We start from the raw sequence: 19,367 nt of genomic DNA, 5'->3' as shown, positions 1-19,367 counted from the left end.
CGCTTGCTGCCGCGTCGGCGCCGCCTCGTCCTCCAGCCTCACCACCTTCTTCACCGCTTCGGTCGTGTCAAGTGGACGTTTCTCCATTCGGGCAGCAGCCAGTGTGTTGTGTCTCCTGGGGGGAGCGGGACGGGGGAGGGAGGGGCGTGCGGGGTGCTCGGCGGCGCCGCATGTGGGGCTCCGGACCGCCGGCACAGGAGGAGGGTTGCTGAGCTTGTGCGCCAGAGCCGTGATGGGAGACAGCTGGCTGGAGGGCTTTGCCGAGGATATCAGCGTCAGCGTCAGACGAGGAATCCGCCTCGTTTTACGCCGCCTGTGGTGCGATTCTGTGACTTTCTTCTTCGCCGCGTTCTTCTTGGGCTTCTTCGACTGACGCTTCGAGGCCGCGCCATTCTTTTTGCTTGGCTTCGTCTGTCTTTCTCCTTTCAGCCCTTTCCTATTCTTCTTCACCTTCTCTTTTCCTCCCAGCCTTTCCTCCTCCCCTTCACTATCCCCGAAACCTCCTTCCTCTCGCCTCCCCTCCGGATCAGGTCCATCCACGAGCTCCCCCGGTGACCGCCTCCCCTCGCTTGAGGGGGACGACGGCTTGCTGCTCGCCGAAGTTGCCCGGTTCTTCTTGCTCTTCCCCTTTTTACCCGTTTTTGATTGATCGGCGAATATTCCACCCAGGAGGCCTTTTGCTGCTGCTCGCGCCAGCACATCCTGGACTGTTTCCACTTTGGTGGGATCCGCCTGAAAGAGCAAGGGCAGTTTAAGATTTAATGTGCGGATACAACACATTAAAACTACAGGTCCCGGGGGTAACATAGCGCCGAGGAGGGCTGCACAACGAAACAGTGGAAATGAGGCTCGGCCATAAAGCCGCGAGTGCAGAGAGGAGACTGGAGGAGATGATGACGGCTTTTTATTTCCAATAAACACACAAATGTGTGTCATAACTTAAAAGATGTTGTGATAGTCACTCTCCAACGTCTCTTAATCTCTTACGTGCGTGTGGTCGTATGAATGAGATTGTCAATATGTTCAACATTTTAATTTTAGCAAATTCGCTGTCCGTTTCTGGAACACAACTTCGTTGATCGGATCGAGTCCACAAAGGGAGTTTTTAATATTTCTCAGAGAGCGGTGACCAATGTAAACCTGCCATCCAGGGTGAAAAGCGACACGACTCTCCCGCTACAGATACAAATGTCTCAGAACGTCACGCCGATCCAGACGGGTCGGACTGAAAACACAACGTCGTCAAAAAGATGTGGAGAATTTATTTATGGGGATCTCAAAATAATCGTAATTTGTAACGAGTGAAATGATTTAGGTCCCCGAAACTGCAGTCATTTGCTGTTTGACGGACTGTCAACACCCTTGGCCACATGTGTGAATATCTTTCAGTGTTATTTCTCCTCAGTGGTGTATTTGAGCATGGATTACTGAATGGGCAAAGAGTCCAAAGGTTCAGACTGGCCAAAAGTGACAAAAGAACCATAAATAGACACAAAATGAACACAAAGAGACAGAAAGTGACCAGAAAAAGGCACAAAATGACCCTTAAGGTACTTAAAGCGCCCACAGAGTCACCTCAAATGACCACAAAAATGCTAAAGAGACACTTTATATCTCTCCAGGAGGTTATGAAACGTCTTCCATGTGTGTGCAATGGGCCATCTCGCCTCACAATGTGCCCATGGGGATAATATAATGACAGGAGGGATAGGGTGTCCTCGTCTGCTGCAGAGACGGAGGAATCCTGCTAAATCCCCCGAGTCTTTCCTGTCTGTCTCCCTCCACCTCTGTCTGAAAATTTATAGACGTCACATCTTGTGAAAGCAGAATGATGTCGACGCACATAGATTGAAATATGCTACAGTTGTTGTTGTTTTTTTTTTTTAAGTATTATTATTATTATTATTTGATTATTCACTCTACAACAATATAAGCTTTGAGTGATTTGGAAACTACTCACTTTAAAATATGTAGTCAAATACGTTTGTAGTGAAACCTAATAAACTGTGAGCGGCAGGAATGAAAACGATTGGTCAAATGTGTTGACCAGTGGGGGAGTTTGACTTCTCGCACAGATTGACTTTCCCTTCTTTCCACCACATAGAATCTGAATAACCGGCTCCATGACTTCTCCACTGGTGAGACGATCTCCAGATGTTTTCAATGCTGCGTCACCGATGTGCAATTTCTCATGGGTTATTCTCACTGTAGCAACATTTCTTTGCTCCGTGTTCTTTTTTTTTTCTCCATTTTACTTGAAGATGAACTATTAATTTCTGTTTATTGATTTCCACAGAATTGTGAGAAAATACGCAGTCGTTTAAAAACATGGTCGTCGTCATCCACCTGGAATTCATGTTCAATGTGTGACACGCCCGCGACTGAGGAAGACCACTGGAATTATTATTATAAAGTGAACCAAGTTCGATCGCTCTGCTTTCTGGGAATTTATAAACATTCGAGTGGTGTAGGAGTTGTCATTATGAAAATGGCGTGTGCCGGACTGAAAGCTTGGTGTGAAAAGAAGAGCCCTCCACCGCTAAGAAGGAGGAAAGCAGTGCGTCAAATGTGGGGATAAAAAGAAAAAAAGAAAAACAGCTTTTTGGATGCATGCGTTGAGTCATTTTCCCATTTATCTTCCTTTAGGAGATCTTTTAAAAAGTTTCATCATTTTCTCATCCTCTGCAAGCTTCTTTTTTTTTTTAAATGCCCTCCAGCACAGCTTGACTTGTATCTCTGTGCGGCAATGAACCACCCCACAAGTGTCAATGAGTCTGAATCTACAGCAGCAAGCGCTGATGTTATTTGACTCACTGGGAGAGTGAATGTCGATCCAATTAGGCCCAATCATTAGATTGTAAATTACTGCTCTGAGCTTGACAGGACCGGACGGCCGGCCTCGTCTGCCCCGTCGTGCTGCAAAGACACCTTTATTTAAACAATCTGCTCCCTCGAGCAGCAACACATTCGAGAGACGCTGATTAAATGAAACAAAATGCATCAATGCAGCTTTGAAGGCTAAAGATGGGATATCACGTAGATCCAGTTCACTTCTTGACGTATATATATATTTTTTTTTTCAAAATCCTTGATCAATTCAACTGTACTGTTATGTCACACCGACCGCTCCCATATGTTGTATGTCAATCAGTCAGCGTCCAGCCTCCCCTTACCACATCACTCTCCACTGTATTTATGGTGCACGCATGCAAAAAAAAATTTGAAGTCCGTAAGTTAACCAGTCAACAATACACTGTTAACAAGTCAATTCTCAAATAATCGACACAAACATGACAACGAACTTTATTATTCCCCAAATAATGAGAGGATGTTTGTGAACGTTAATGAAATGCCTAATAACCTCCAAGTATTTCGATTCTTGAAGCTTTTAGAAACCTGGCAACCGATGCAGGCTAAGCTAATGACGTTTGATTTGTTTTCTTCAACCATGACTGGGTTTGTTACTGTAATCAGTGCAAAATGAAAATACTCAACTGTTGCCATGTTGAGTGCTTTATTTTTCCAAGTTGGACAACTTCGACTGATCCCAAGTACGTGTATTGACATTTTTCTACTTTTATCATGGCAAAATTCTTCTCAGATTCACACGTGTACAATGGAATGAGCTCAGCATTGATATGACCCTCAGTGTCTGAAGACACAATATAATAATGACTTTAAAAGCAATATCTTATTTTCGTCCCGTATATCAGCAATATTCTTGCCCCAATAAATCTAATCCTGACCTTTATCTTTTAGCTTTTCGTTCTTATTGAACCCTGACAGGTTTTGAATCAATATTGACAAAATTGCCAAATGTCTGTGAACTTCACTGGCGCCTCATCCCTGAACTTTTCAGTTTCGGTCCCGTCACTTTGAGTTGTGTGTGTGCGTGCGTGCGTGTGTGTGTGTGTGTGTGTGTGTGTGTGTGTGTGTGTGTGTGTGTGTGTGTGTGTGTGTGTGTGTGTGTGTGTGTGTGTGTGTGTGTGTGTGTGTGTGTGTGTGTGTCCTGTTAACCTTTCAGTAACTTTGTCTTCACAGTTTGTTTACAGTTTGAGTTGTTCCATTGTCATCAGGAATTCTTTTCAGATTCCTTCATTTAGTTTTTTTGCTTTTTTGGAAAAGTTGTACATTAAAGTTCACCTTTTTCTCCCTTTAGGCCCTCCTTCTTGCCACAATGCTCACACTTTTACTTGCTTGTTAAATCGGCAGGAGTTGGGGTGTTAATCAGTTTCTCATATACGAAAACTTAAACTTACTAATTTCATTGATTCTCCTCCACTTTATTCAAAATCTACTAAAAACTTCAAAAGGAATTGAAACCACCACTGAAGTAAAAGAAGAATTAAAAACCAAAGGACTAAAAACTTTGTGTAGTTTTTGTTTTGTTTTGTTTCTTTTTTTCCTTACGTGACGTCCATGCCGCCATCGTTTCCCCACGGCGAGTTTCAAACGTCTGGTTTCTCTTTTGGACAAATCTTCCATGTCCAGAAATTGTCTGCTGTTGCAACTGAACTTGTAAACTTGGGGCATGAGGCAGCCGACTGTTTCCCTCGGATCTTGAAATGTGCTGTATATCATCTTGTGAGCTCGCTGCTGTTGTGAATGATGAAATGTATCTCAGATGTTGAGACTGCTTTTTAAAGGATTCGTCTCTCTGATCAACACGGGGAAATCCAGCACAGTTTGTGCACTTGCATTCTGCAATAAGCTCACAGTCTCACGTGCAAACAGGTGAATAAGTACATGGTGATAAACGAATGTATTTCAACTGAACAAACATTAATACAAGCCCAATGCTTTAGATATTTCATATTTGCAGCCTTGCTGGCACAGTCGCCTCTGTGCAGCTTTTCTGAGCTGCAGGGGATCAAAGAAATGGCGTCTCATTTCCTTCTGCTGTATTTTTCTTCTTTTTATGAGCAAAGAGAGAAAACAAGTCACTCTGCCCAGGAGAGGGCAAATACTTGTAGCAACGCGGTGATGCAACAAAGCTGGAGGGATCAGAAAGAGGGATGAAGAGTGACACAGAGGAATTACCCGCTGAAACAAGAACTGAATTATTGGAATGGTTCAGGAGCGAGGGTGAATTTTATCTTCAACACTTTTTTCCCCCCTATTCTGCTTGAATATTGAAATGACATGTGTGCGTGCGACAGAGAGAGAGAGAGAGAGAGAGAGAGAGAGAGAGAGAGAGAGAGAGAGATTGCTTAGCAAGTGAAATGCTGAGGCTGCACTCTTACTGTCTGTCTGTTGGGAGGTCATTCAGTGCTGCTTGTCTACACACACACACACACACACACACACACACACACACACACACACACACACACACACACACACACACACACACACACACACACACACACACAGATTTTCCCTTCCTCAGCCTCCAAATGCAACCTTGTACATTTTTCTCACTTCTCTGTCTCCACATTTCTCTCTCTCTCTCTCTCTCTTTCTCTCTCTCTCTCTCTCTCTTTCTCTTTCTCTCTCTCTCTCCTCACCTGTCGAGACAACCTCGCGATGAAGCAGCCGTTGGTGAGCGGCGATGGGGAGAGTCTGAAGAACTTGTCTGATGTGCCTCCTGCCGGGGAGTCATCGGGGAAAATTGGACCGTTCACCCTGAGAGAGCAGCACAGAGCAACGACAGCTCGTGGAAAACTTGCTAAAAGCTTCTGTGCAGCACTTTACCATTGCCCTGTCACAGCCACATCCAATCAGAGGCGTGTTTTATTTTTTTTTTCTGGAGAGCAAAGTAAGTCTGAATGCGAGAATCATCGGTTTGAGGAAAATGTAACTAGAGAATGAACAACCATTTAAAAGATGCAGGTTTGTTGTAATCTGCCTGGCTTTGCAGAGGTTTTCTTCATGGTTCTCCCCTACATGCACACACACACACACGATGTGCTGGTTGTAAGAGTTAGTCTATTAAATACTTTTCACCCTATTGATCAATACATTGTCCTGTTTGATGCGGCAGGACAAGCTTGTTTATGGGCTCCTGCAGGCTGCAAGCTGTCTCTGCTGAGTAATGCAACTTAAACATCTGGCAGAAGTGCCCACAGGGCCACGTATGCTCGTGAATGCTGAGTGACAACTCTCGGCAGATCGAATGCCATCTTAATACTGCTGGGATATGAAGATTATCAGCCGACGGAGATTTCATACACAAAAATAAAATTCTAACGACGGCGCTGTTCTTTGCTATGAGGTATTGTTAATACTGGTGGAGAGTTAACATTGAACCTCTCAGTAAAGTCACATGGGGAGATTTTTCTTCGAGTTTCTTTTACTGCACATTTTCAGGCCAAAACAATGTTTAAGGCCAGAGGACCAGAGGCAGATTCTTTCAGTTCCACCAAATTGGTTCTTGCAGGGCCCTTATAATGATTTGTGACTTTAAACATGGTTCAGATATCAGACTTTATATATATATATATATTTTAAGTAACTGAAAAATGGTGCTGCGCAGTGTAATAGTTTTTCATGTGTGCCTTTGAGCACGGCTAAAATTATAGTGAGAGACTTGACCATATCTCCACTGCCACAAGGCCTAGTGTCTGTATATATATATATAACCCTGCAGAACGGTGAGAAACTGGAGCCCCCGTAAATCCTCAGGAGAGACTTCCTGCACACGTAACAACAACTGGAACGTTACAGTAACTTTTGTGCTCAATGATGCCTGAAAATCATTTTCTAAATATTCCAGAAGCTCCACAGGATAATGTAAACACAGTGCCTGACACAAGTGAGAGCTTATAAAAGAGCTCGCGCAGCCAAAGATAACAACATCTGGATGACTTAATAGGGACGCACGGCAGAAAATGAGTTTTGTGGAGGCGTGAAACACACTCTAAAATCCTCTCCACCCTGTTCACCCCGGCTACGGGATTAACTTCGCTCCCTGCAGCGACCGCAGCTGATCCCTTATACTCTACTGTCATCAGTGCAGTGAATGGAACCTCTCACTGTCGCTCTCTCATGCACACACGGTACAGTATGGCACAATAAATTATTCAGCTTTAGGTTTCAGCAACTTTCTGTACGCGCTCCGTCTTCACTGAGTATCAAGTTATGAAAACGGAAGATGGCCCTGGATCTGACTGTCTGGGGATTGATGGGTGGGGGGAGTCGATCTCAGCTGCTCGGGGGCGAGGGCAGAGTGCACACCGGACAGGTTGCCGGTCGGACAGCTCACTTTCCTGAGCAAAGCCTAAAACTAGACCCAACACAACACTGCCTGAGTGCAGAAAGACAGTGAGACTTGTAGCCTGAATAATCCAAGTAAAACAAGCTATGGACTGTTGATAAAAGAGGGGGAAATGTTGCAAATGCTGCCAGCTTTTCATCAAATGTCTTTCAACTGTTCATGAATAATTTTCTAGTTACATTTGTAGTTTTGGCCGGTGGACAAGTAACAAAGTCATGAGTGAATAATTAAATGCTTTTAGGAGGGAGATAACTAACACCTGGACAGCTGAGGTGGTGCGTGCGTGTGTGTGTGTGTGTGTACCTGAACGGCAGCAGTTTGGGATGCGTGTGTGTTTTCTCTAACACTCTTTTCACCAGCAGTTCATTTTCCTCGGGATACACTGAGCGTGTGCAGTAGACCACAGTCTGGACCTTTGGGACTAAAACAATGAAAAAGGAGTGCTCACACTGCTGGTGATTCACCGGCACAACACACATAGATCATTATGGAACACAGAACACTGTATATACAAATATAAACATTTTGCTCTTGGTATATTGTCCTTATCTTTTGAATCGAAGTATGTTTCATAATTGGCATACTGTAACTCAGTTACAAGATGTACTTACAGGAGAGAGCGTGTCCGAGTAGTTGAGCCTGCTGGTGGGTCAGAGACTGTATTTTGCTCTTGGAAACAGAACCAATGGACAAGTGTGGTAGTAGACCCCAGTCTGTCATTAAAGAAGAGCTCAATTACCATTTGAAATTCAATAGAAATGTTTTTATTTTGAAGAAATCTTCAGTTTTCACATTTTAATCACTGTTCCATGCCTTTTTCGAACGTGCTTCTTCTACCGCCCTGGTTTTATCAGCCAGCCTTTAGTGGAAACCCTCAATAACTCACAGATCTAAGTGCACATTAAGTCTGAGCCAGCTCTGGGCTGTGCCTGGGTGAAATGAGCTTGAGGGCTCACACATGGCCTTTTGCCATCCTCCACATCCTCCATAAATCTACAAATTCTGCGGACCCTCTCGGGGAAGTTATCCACAACTCATCATATGAAAAGAACAATGGCATGGAAATTTAAAGTCATAAAGACACACCCGTTGCGTTCGGAGGTCTCAGTCAGTGAGAGGGCACGTCTCTTATGTACCTCCATGTTCGCTGTGAATGGTGGGCACGGGGTCGCTGAGGCCCGAAGAGGAACACCGAGGTAGCACGATGATGACCTTTAACCGCTGGACGCTGGCGTCCCACTCATTGAGGCTGCAGAAAGCTTCTGACAGGACTCGAACATCTGCAAAAAAAAAAAGAAGAAGAAATGCACATTAGAAGAGCTGGCAGCATTAAGCAGCTGTGATTCACATGATGGCACTTCCTCTTACAAACGGCACCGATGTGAACCTTTAAATACAGAGACATGTGTTCCATCTGGCCCCATTACTTTCACTTAGAAACCCTTTTTCTCAGCCCCCAAAGTTCTCTACATCTTCACATTCAATAACGCAAAAAAGGGTGACGGCCGCTCAACATCTCCACTCGGGGAGCAATTACAGTTTCGATGTCTTGCTCAAGGATACTTTGGCATATGGACAGGCGGCAATGAGTGATCAAACCTGCAACCTTGCCACCGAGAGATGACCTGCTCTGCCAACTGAGCCACAGCCATCTGCCACGCTTCCCTTACGACTATCAAGAATCAGGTGTTTCAACAGTGGGTAGTGTGGATCTATCGGGTGTGAAGCACAGGAGCGCAGAACGCAGGTCTCAAGTGCAGGTAAAGCAATGGGCTTCTTATCTCCCATCACACCAGGCTGTTGGCAACATATGTGAGTTGAAATTGAGCAACTGAGAACTAAATCTTATTGTGTTTTATTATTATTATTATTGTTGTACAGCCCAACCTGCTGCATATGCCTCTGAAATTCTGTGGATGTAGGTGAACCGTGGTACACGTATCTGAAGGGTTTGCACATTTTCTTGCAAGTGTGAACGCGCTTCAAAGACAAAGCAGTTTCACATGGAGAAGAAAAAAGATTAAAAAGTTCTATAATAATTCCTTGCATTCCAATAGGGGCTTTGCGCCACTCGGTACTCGGACCCTATCAACATGAGCAAACACAGTCCTTCCAAACCACTTCCACATCCAAAGACAAACAAGTAGAAGAGTCGACTGATGTGATGTGATATGAAACTCAAAATATTTCTATTGTAAATATCAGCAGATGTTTACACAACGAATGTGTGCATTACAAGTCTCTTATTACTCACTTTTGATGTCCATTTGTGTCAGAAACTCCTGCATCTCTTTGACCTGTGAGGGCGCGTGATCAGCGCCACACACCAACACCCGGCCTGAGCGGGCGGCGGCCGCCACGGCCACATGTGCCAATGTCACGGTGGAGAAGGAGCCCGCCGCCAGTACGTCGCCTTTGTCGAAGAGGAGGGGGCTCAACACGCTCACCGCAACGCACACACTCCTGTCCTGGCCTCGCAAACACACACACACACGCACACACACACACACACACACAGTAATCAGTTGTTGTTAATCAGAACATTTGCTTTAATCCTGCAGTTTTATAAACTGTTGTGCTGCTAATCAAGTTTAAATCAAACGACTTGGCTTTGAAATTCCCGTCACAGCAACATGTCTAGGTAGCGTTATGGAGCAAAGCATTAAAAAAAACCCAAAACAAATCTACATAAATACATATTTTGTAGCTATGAGCTTTTGCTTTGAATTAAATTAAATAAATTTGGCTTCAAACTCATTAAGATGCACGTGCAGAGAAGAGTTTATAAGAAGAGTTTCTGAAAGCCACTAGATCCAGCAAGATCCACACACATTTAGAGGTTTACAAAGTAAAAACATGTAAATGCACTGCAGATTAAATCACATATGTTTTGTACTTTGTATTTCTAGAATTTCTGACATCTCCTCGAGTTTTCACTATATATGATGCGTGAAATAATTTTGTGTGAATCAGCAATGTTGTAATATTACATACGTGATCACTGTTAGCAAATCTTTGAATTGAGGTACCCTGTATCTGGTATTTACACATTTATTGGTGTGCACCCTGAACATCATTTTGGTAAATACAAGAATCTATTTATAAATCCATATTTGTGAAGGCTTTGATGTACATTAATCGTTCTTCTCAGCCTTTAAAAGTTACCAAGATTAGATTCACCAATATTCCTCTCTATAAAAAGTGTTTTCCACGATTGGATTTCCACTGTTAACTTTTACTTGGACTCAAGATTTTTTATAAACCAATACATGCATTTCTGGTTGCAAAATAACCCAGTAATTCCTAGCACTGGTGTTTTATTGTATTTTATTGAAGAACCCTTCATCAGTACTTTTTGTGAGCGATGGTGAAACGATCATAAAGAGTATGCAGTGAAAGGAGAGAATGTATTTCAAATGAACGATTTTATTACACGTGATTTCTATTCTACACCCAGTGGATTTCTACCTGCATGTTGAGGACGTGTGTGGTGGCGATGCGGCTGCGCTGCAGCGCGGCGAGGAGCTGATGAGAGAAGACCAACGTGTCCGAGCAAAGAGGGTCCCTGCAGAACGTCCCGTCCTTCACGTCGGCCATTTTCTCCGCTTGGCTCAAACCGGCACTTTGCAATGCCTCACACACCTCCTCCAGCCTGCAGAGACGCCGGGAATCACGGCTGGGTTTGTTTAAGGTGCACACATCAACGAGCGCCCCTGAAATAAAAAGGATTCACTACAAACTATAACACAGATCCGTCAGTGAACCAATCTCTGTCTGTTTACTGCGGCGTCCTCTGCTCTTTGCTTTACTGCCGCCACGACTGGGGCACTTTTTACACTGGAGCTGTAAGAGCGCTGCACCTTTCCTGTTTTATGTATGCCCCAATGAACGTCACTGTCCATTAAATTTAGACTGCAAGACCCCTTTGAAAAAACAAAACAAAACAAAAACAAACCCATATGTTTTAATATACAGTGTGTTGTTCAGTAGATAAACAGCCACACTTTGCTCTCAAACCGTACTATACCATAGAAGAACATTAACAAGGACTAAAATCTGATTGGGTTTTCCTCAGTGATGAAAAATACAATACAATACACAGAATTATGTAATCTATGCATTTAGGCCCTGTGGATGAGTGCCAGTGGTGTCCTGTGTAATGACGGACAGAAAACAGTCTTTTTCTGCACAGCATCTATCACTTAACATCCTCATTTATGTTCAATAAACTAACCTTGAAGGTCCACAGTGGAATTAATTTGTACTTGTACCTGGTCTTGAGAGTATTGATCCATGCATAAAGTGGCAGTCTCTTCGCTCTGTGCTGCTTGGCCCTGACAGGATGGGACAGGAAGCAGGAGACACTCCGTAGACTCTGCTTCACTCTGCAGCGAGCCAGAGATGCTGCCAGCTTGGTCTTACACCTGCGATAAACACGCATTACGTAACAAAAACTCACTCCGCTCCAGTTTCGTAAAAGTCCTCTTAAGTGATCGAACTTTAACTGATCTGTGAAAACTCTTGACAATTTAGCTGAAAACCTTTTCAAATCCTCAATAAAATACTTATTGTCAACACTTGTGCACGCGCACACACCTCTGAAGGCCTTGTTCCAGATCCCTGACCTCCTGGACGGCCTCCAGCTTTTCCTTTGCTGAACGCAACAAGAACTTTCGGTCCTGGAAGTCAAACAGCATCACCATCGCCAACGGCAACAAGTCGCTGTCCTGTAAAACATGCACATGTTCCTTATTGTAACGATCGCCAGTATATTTTCTGGGGTAGTGTGAATTATACCTGACAAATAACAAAATATAAAGCAGTGTTTTTATTGTACTGCATTGCAGATGTAGGCTTCCATTAATTGTATATTTCTATCTTGGGAATTCCCCTGCAATAATAGATGATGACCAAAAAAATGAAATTGGGATTGGACAACATTTAAAAAGAAAATGTGGAGAGAAAAAAATATAGTGCCTTGACATCAGCTTTACGAATGGATGAAGATGGAAATATACAAGCTCCACTTCATGCTGATCCACAGAGAAACCACTGCCCTCAGTCTGACACCAAATTCACACACAATTATTACACACAGGAGTGCAAACGACAGCCACGTGAACCAGGATGAATAATGGACGCCGCACATTTCCTCATCCATCATGTTAAAGGCATAATGGATATGAGGTCAGCGGCTTTGACCAGCGCACGTATCCACAGCGAATGTGGCAAGGACGCTCTAGTCTTCATCATTCATGTCGTTCATTCTAATATGATGTTAATGGTTATTTGTTTGTTGTTGTTTTTTTTTTTTTACACTCAAAGTCAAAAAGGAATTGGATCTGCTGGAGCACAGATCATTTTGGGGTGAGCTCAGATTCCTCTTGTTTAAAATGTAATCCAAAACAAATCAAATCATTTCTCTATGGTTTAAAGTAAAAATAATAATTAAAAAAAATGAACATAATGGCCATTAATAATACTTCATTGTCCAAAATAACTTCATTTTTCATTTAGAAATACTGATTGGAGGACGAGGACGGTAACGATGGCGACTGGGCTTTCAGCACACTGTGTTTACCTTCTATTGTTTAGATTTAGTCCGTGAAGGTCTCTGTTCTATGCAATATGTGGAAGCTGATATCTGAGCTCACACTGAAGTCCAATCTACTTTTTAGGGAACAAAATGGTGAACCCTAAGCTTTTTCATGTTTTTGAAGGTGTGTGTGTGTGTGTGCGCGCGTGTGCAGGAAGCAGAGGATGTGTGTTGAATTATAAAGAGCTCCGGGGCGGATTTTACTGTCACACTCTCAGCCACTTCTATGTCTTTACCCATCCTTCAATGAAGCCGTCATTCACACAGACACTCACACACTGACATACAGAAGCTAAGTGTGTCTCTTTATCCATGTATGTGTCATTGCGCAGTGTTTTATGGCGTCATTTACAGTCTCCCGGTTGGAGAGCGTGTCAGCCTCTCTCCTGCATGCATCACTTGCCACCTATAACCAGCCAGACTACGTACAGATCTGAATACAAATGGCCTTTAACTGCGTCCCTGCCTCCCTCTCCAACATTTCAACATATTCTGATGGAGCATGCTCGTAAGGTTTCAAAGAGCTCAGACACTTCAGTGGAAGACAGAACACTCCCAGGCAGTCTCACCGACAGCGTGTGGGTGTGTTTAATCAGATTTGGGTTTGTGAGCAGTCAAATGTCAAACCTGGCGGGACTCACAATATGCTGAGAAATGTGGAAGCAGCTGTCAGTCATCATGTCCTCCAGTAAGTCTTGATCTAGGAAGGACACATCTTTGCTTAGTAAATAGAAGAAAAGAAAAAAAGGAAGCATAAGCTGAGTCGCTCAAAATGTAGAGGAATCTGGACAACTTGGTTCAATCAATATTATCTATGGGTTATTTGACCAAATTCAGATGTAGGCATCACAGTGTTTTACTATTTGGACAGATAGAAGCAGCAGGAAACACAACGTGCCTCAAAGTTTGAACTAATGGTCACATTATACACGTATTACAATGACAAAGAAAACCATAATGACACAAGAGTTATTTTGTGTGAGGAAAAAAGTAATGCAAAAATATCGTGCATATGTTGCTCTCCCAAGTTATCTTGGTGGCTGGTAACAGATGTGATGTGTTACTGTTTTTTTTCTAACTCACACTTTCAAAATAAATGTCTTCCATTGCAGAGATATGGGCTGCATGGTGGTGCAGTGATTGGTCTCAGAGTGAGAAGAGTCAGGTTTTCTTTCTGTGTGGAGTTTGCATGTTCTCACTGGGTCAGTCGAGTTCACTCCCACATTAAGTGGCGACTCTTAATCTCGTGTGTGTGTGTGTGTGTGTGTGTGTGTGTGTGTGTGTGTGTGTGTGTGTGTGTGTGTGTGTGTGTGTGTGTGTGTGTGTGTGTGTGTGTGTGTGTGTGTGTGTGTGTGTGTGTGTGTGTGTGTGCATACACCTTCTTATCACCTCCCAACCAGACATCTGCTCCGCCTCCAGCTGAACCAATTTGCAGCCACATGGACAAACGAAATGTACGACTACATACTATTTAATCTACAGTGTGCAGTTGAAGGTGCTATTCAAAAAGGGAATATTGGAGTTGACACATGCTGCAGCTCCACTGTTATTCATTAAAGAGATAAGGCTGCCTTATAGGGGGTTGTTGAGCTCCACAGGAGACGGCAGGGGAGTAGATCAAATTAATTTCTGCCTGACTTTATGGAACTATCAACCAGCTCCCTTCAGGCTGGATATGTGGCTCGTCATAAAATCATAAATCGACACTTGGATAAAGTGAGCTAATGTTTTTCTAACTTGTGAACGCCACAACTTCAGGTGCAGATGAGCCTTACATTTGAGCGTGTTGAAGGCGAGCTGGTAGGCCTGTGTCTCTGTGGGCTTGTCTCCGCTCTCCGGCAGTGGCGTGTCTGTCTTTTTTGCATAATGTAGACGTTGACATGTGTCCGGCTTCTCTGTACGAAGTTGCTGGAAAATAGCTGCAGCCTGCCAGTAGACCAGGTCTGATGTGGGATGGACTGATGGAGGAGAAGAGAAGTTCTCGGTGACTGCATGGAAATTCTTATTAAATGTCTTGGGACATGTTGATGAGATGAGACAAGACACTGAGTAATTCAAACGCTTAGATGCTTTGTTGCCTTTCACAACAAATAGTGGCAACAGGACAACTTGTGATACTTACAAAGTGGATTGTTCATCAAAGGGAACTGAATTGAATTGAATTGAATTGAATTGAATTGAATTGAATTGAATTGAATTGAATTGAATTGAATTGAATTGAATTGAATTGAATTGAATTGAATTGAATTGAATTGAACTGAACTGAACTGAACTGAACTGAACTGAACTGAATTGAACTGAATCGAATCGAAACGAATTGAATTACGAAGTTCATTTTGGGCGTGTGAGTACAAATGAAATTACTCAAAACAACAACAAAAACAAATAAACAAAAAACCACTAAGCAAACAAACATAACAGCAAAGCAAAAAAATAAATACTACCAATATGCAGAAACATTTGCATCTATCTATCTATCTATCTATCTATCTATCTATCTATCTATCTATCTATCTATCTATCTATCTATCTATCTATCTATCTATCTATCTATCTATCTATCTATCTATCTATCTATCTATCTATCTATCTATCTATCTATCTATCTATCTAATGAAAGAAGGAGGAGGAGAGGAGAATAAGGACACGCAGAGAAGATTGGTTCAGTTGGATCAGCAAAACTACTTTGGTGGACCAAAAAAAATGGTGTTTGAAGGGTTAAAAAAGTAAGACAGTTGAATAAAAAAAATGAAAAGCACATAACACCCATGAACTCAGTCAGGTTACGTCAACACTGACTCGCCCGGTCTTGAATTTGCGGCGTGATTACAGAGCGTGAAAGACAAGCGGGACTCTCCTGGGTGATGGTTTTCCAACCACGACCAGGATACCTTCCAGAACAAATTATGGCCTTCGTTGCTCTTATGATCATTTCAAGGTCACGCAGACATCTCATTCAATGTATTTGTACTGACTGAATGAACACTCCTCAATAATGAACAAGGTTTCCATGAGTTAGATATCGATCACTGGTGAGAAAGCAAATATCAATAAATGAATTAAACCCTGCTAACTCGATTTGAGACGTCATAAATATTCCTATGTATATTGATGTGTCAAAGATTCCATAGTGAGGAAGACTTATCTCCTCGAGATGGAAAATGTAACTGGAAGATAAAGTTTCCCTTTGCTTTGCCTGGTCTTCCTGGTTCATGTGATGCATGCGGCTCGGCTGGCTGACTGCAACCCGAGGCCGCACACACGCTTATCTGAGAGCCGTGCTTTTATTTTCACAATGCACCACTTTAATGCAGCTTCTTCATAATTGAACTGGGTAAAAAAAAAAACATTCAATTAACCTTTGCTCTCTGTCTCTCTCTCGCATTCTCTTTTACTCTCTATTTAATGTGTTTGAATTGAGATTTCAGGACGGAATCTCACCGGGGGGGAACGTGGATACGTGGAGAGGAGGAAGAGGAGGAAGAGGAGGAAGAGGAGGTAGAGAGGGGTGCAGCTCCTTCTTGATCTCGTCGTCGTGGCCTCGTTGGGTGACGGCCCCCTCCTCCATCACACCGCTCGGGTTCACATCCGCACCTGAGCCCCCTTCAAGAGAGGGATAAACCCGCTGTATGAGGCTGTGGCGTCTGCGATGCTCACGTTACACATAACCATAAAGACCATACCACTGTCTGAAACCAAACACTCCCCCCCCCCCCCAATGTACTCTATGTCTCTTTCATTGTCCAGTGCACCCAAATGAGTCCAAATAGAGACAGCCAGAAAAATTGTGCACGTATTGACCCGAACCCGAGCTGTGAAAATGTAAATAAGACGCACGACACCAGTCAAGGCTGACATGTGATCCATCCTCCACTTTCTGTCAATGTGAGACAGAGCTGCTTCGCGTAATTGGGCTCCTCCTGGTGCAATTAAGCGGCCGTTCGGATACATCAGCATGAATAAATGATGGCCCACTGTCCGACCCCGGACAAAAGGTCCACCTCTGACTGACCCGCTTAACTCATCCCGGCTCATCTCTGTGCGGCTGCTCCACTCACACACGTCCCATCACTTCAGAACTTTACATTTGTTCCTCATCGAAACTCATCCTGACCAGTGACAGTTATCATTCCTCTTGACACATTTGAAGGGATGCGCTTCTCTTCTCTTTCACAGAAAGTAATGCAAACACACACAGAGAGACTAGCATGACTGTGTTTAAGAGGTCTTCCTATTGATCCTGATGCATTTCCTAGATGGTTACCTCAACCTTAACTCTTGCAACCATGTCTTAACCCTAAAATCTTTAAATCCACAAAATCATATATTCTGCAGGGGAGCTCCACATTATGCGACGCCACAGGGTACATTGGACCCCACACGTGTAATGTACGCCTAGTTTATAGCACTTTAAAGAGAAACACACGCACACATTTGACATCATTTGACTTGGGGTGTAAGGTCCTAAAATGGACAGAAACCACTGGGCTCTAATGGAACCGGATTAATAAAAAGAAACAGGGACAGAGCGTAAGAGGCTTTTTCAGCACTCATCACTCATTAAGAGTTGAACTTGACCAGAAAATGTGCATCACATCCAATGAGGCCGGGTTAGAGCGAATGGAATAAATTAACGGATATCAAACAGCAGTGATTTAATGAGTGTCAAGCAGTTTCCTACACTCTGCAAAAAGAAAAGTCTTAAGTCCACTTAAGAGGAGCGGCGCTGGAAGAAAGGGCTACAGCAGCTTACTGTAATCTGCATAGACGATGACGGGCTGTTTAAAATTGCATGGCTTACCATTGTCACCATGAACGCTCCTCACGGGAACAACACTCATCGTTCCAAATCAAACTCAGCTGGTGGAAGAATCCGGAGTGTGTTCATGAAGCTGGGGTTTTCTGCTCCTCACTCTGCACAGGCTATGATACACACTGTCCCAATCAAGTGCAGCACTTCATGCCTCTCATCACCTCTTTGTCATGCATGACTGTACGGGAGCATGCCAGGCTGTCCTGAGTTTGAAGTGCCATGGCAACAATATGATAATGAAGGAGGCCTGACCCCCCCCCCCCCTGTGACAGGTATACAGTAAATCCGATGGATGTGATACTTTGTATAAGATATTTCATTGTGTTGTATTAATATTTAGGCTTTCAAAAGTTTAAGTGACTATCAAATGTCCCTTAAGGCAATTCACTAGTCACTTAAACTTTTGAAAGCCTAAATATTAATACAACACAATGAAATATCTTATACTGTCGGCCAGTGTCTACGAGTACATCTCTGCATGTGTTTGTGTAATGAGCCAGACATTCAGGAAACACAAACAAAGAGTTTAAAAAAAAAGAAAAGAAATACAGTACATCCAACTAGTTGGTCCTGTCGGAAACTTTACTCAAACTACATCACTGCATCTAAGTGACACCACCCCCTCCTGACCACTGCCACACGGTGCAACATAAATATATAAAATGTCACATTTGTGACATTCGAGTTTGTGTGGGTGTGATTTAAAAAACAAAAAAAAATTGGCTTAGCAGTAAAGCCTTAACTTTCATTGTTCAATAAATGAAACCGGCACCAACTGCATTGTCAGATTCCTTCCCACTCAGTGTTTCATAAAAGGGGAACATGCGGAGACATGCTGGAACTCAGATGACCCTCAATTCCAACTAATTTGTAACTTATTTTCCACTTATCCGGCAGCACGTTGCAACAAAGGGGTAGGTGGGGCAGGTGAAGCTTTTTATCTTATTATAAATAATATATAATTAAACATTCAAAAATACATGTAAAAAATTTAAAAAGAAATTCAAACCCAAATTGTTCAACACAGTTATTGCAAACTAACCCTAACCCTAACCCTTTGAGTTTGTGGGGGTGGATTTGAGAGACAGTATAAAAGACAAACCATTCACATCCACTGGGAAGAGGAAAACCTACATTATCAAGCGATATTTAGAATCACTTGATGAATAATTTAATGTATTAGAATGATCAACTTTGGAATGCAAAAATAGCGATAATTGTTGTGTGTTAACATTAAATATATGTATAAAACTGCAGATGGTTTACATTAATCAAAAATGTTGCATTACAAACATTTCTGCATTTTAATTTTATTCTAACGTTTGTTGTGAAGTCATTGAATTGCCTGAAGAAAGACATCAGGGGCCACTCTCACTATTATAAAGAAGCAGGGGCTTGGAAATAAACATAATGGGCAGTTTTCCTGTGCCTTATTGTACTTTTGTCTTTGACCCAAGCATTTCGAAGTTTCACTGCAATGATCTATGGTACACCAGTTTAAATTTGTCTCATTGTTGTTTTTGTTTTTTTTAAGAATAAACAAGCAAAGCTATTTGGATCACTTGGGGAGGGGGGGGGTGCTCTACTTTCTGGAGGTTAGTAGTTCTTGAAACATAATGAGTCATTAAAAACAAGAAGGAGCAACATCAAAACTGAGATGAGCAAACAACTGCAAATCACTCTCATACAGGCCAGCTTTATATTTATGTGAACCACTGTTGAACATTTATCATGTCGCCGTA

General features: G+C 42.8%; 1 protein-coding gene across 1 annotated transcript in view; it reads right to left on the bottom strand.

The window, feature by feature from the left end:
- LOC308149406 (putative methyltransferase NSUN7) overlaps positions 1–17,653 on the bottom strand; it is a gene marked incomplete at both ends in the record, with an annotated part of 17,803 nt that extends 150 nt beyond the window's left edge. Inside the window, 13 exons of the mRNA XM_080521134.1 lie at positions 1–375; positions 541–732; positions 5,508–5,625; positions 7,520–7,637; positions 7,828–7,929; positions 8,353–8,496; positions 9,471–9,684; positions 10,685–10,868; positions 11,488–11,640; positions 11,813–11,943; positions 13,454–13,512; positions 14,588–14,770; positions 17,614–17,653. The exon at positions 1–375 is cut by the window's left edge and continues 150 nt beyond it. Of these exons, the coding sequence (XP_080377260.1) occupies positions 1–375; positions 541–732; positions 5,508–5,625; positions 7,520–7,637; positions 7,828–7,929; positions 8,353–8,496; positions 9,471–9,684; positions 10,685–10,868; positions 11,488–11,640; positions 11,813–11,943; positions 13,454–13,512; positions 14,588–14,770; positions 17,614–17,653 (2,013 nt within the window). The remainder of the gene's footprint in view (positions 376–540; positions 733–5,507; positions 5,626–7,519; positions 7,638–7,827; positions 7,930–8,352; positions 8,497–9,470; positions 9,685–10,684; positions 10,869–11,487; positions 11,641–11,812; positions 11,944–13,453; positions 13,513–14,587; positions 14,771–17,613) is intronic.
- Positions 17,654–19,367: the final 1,714 nt, after the last annotated feature.

Source organism: Blennius ocellaris, assembly GCF_963422515.1.
Source record: "Blennius ocellaris genome assembly, chromosome: 3".
Classification (NCBI taxonomy): Eukaryota; Metazoa; Chordata; class Actinopteri; order Blenniiformes; family Blenniidae; genus Blennius; species Blennius ocellaris.
This window is presented reverse-complemented; position numbering and strand designations above follow the sequence as displayed.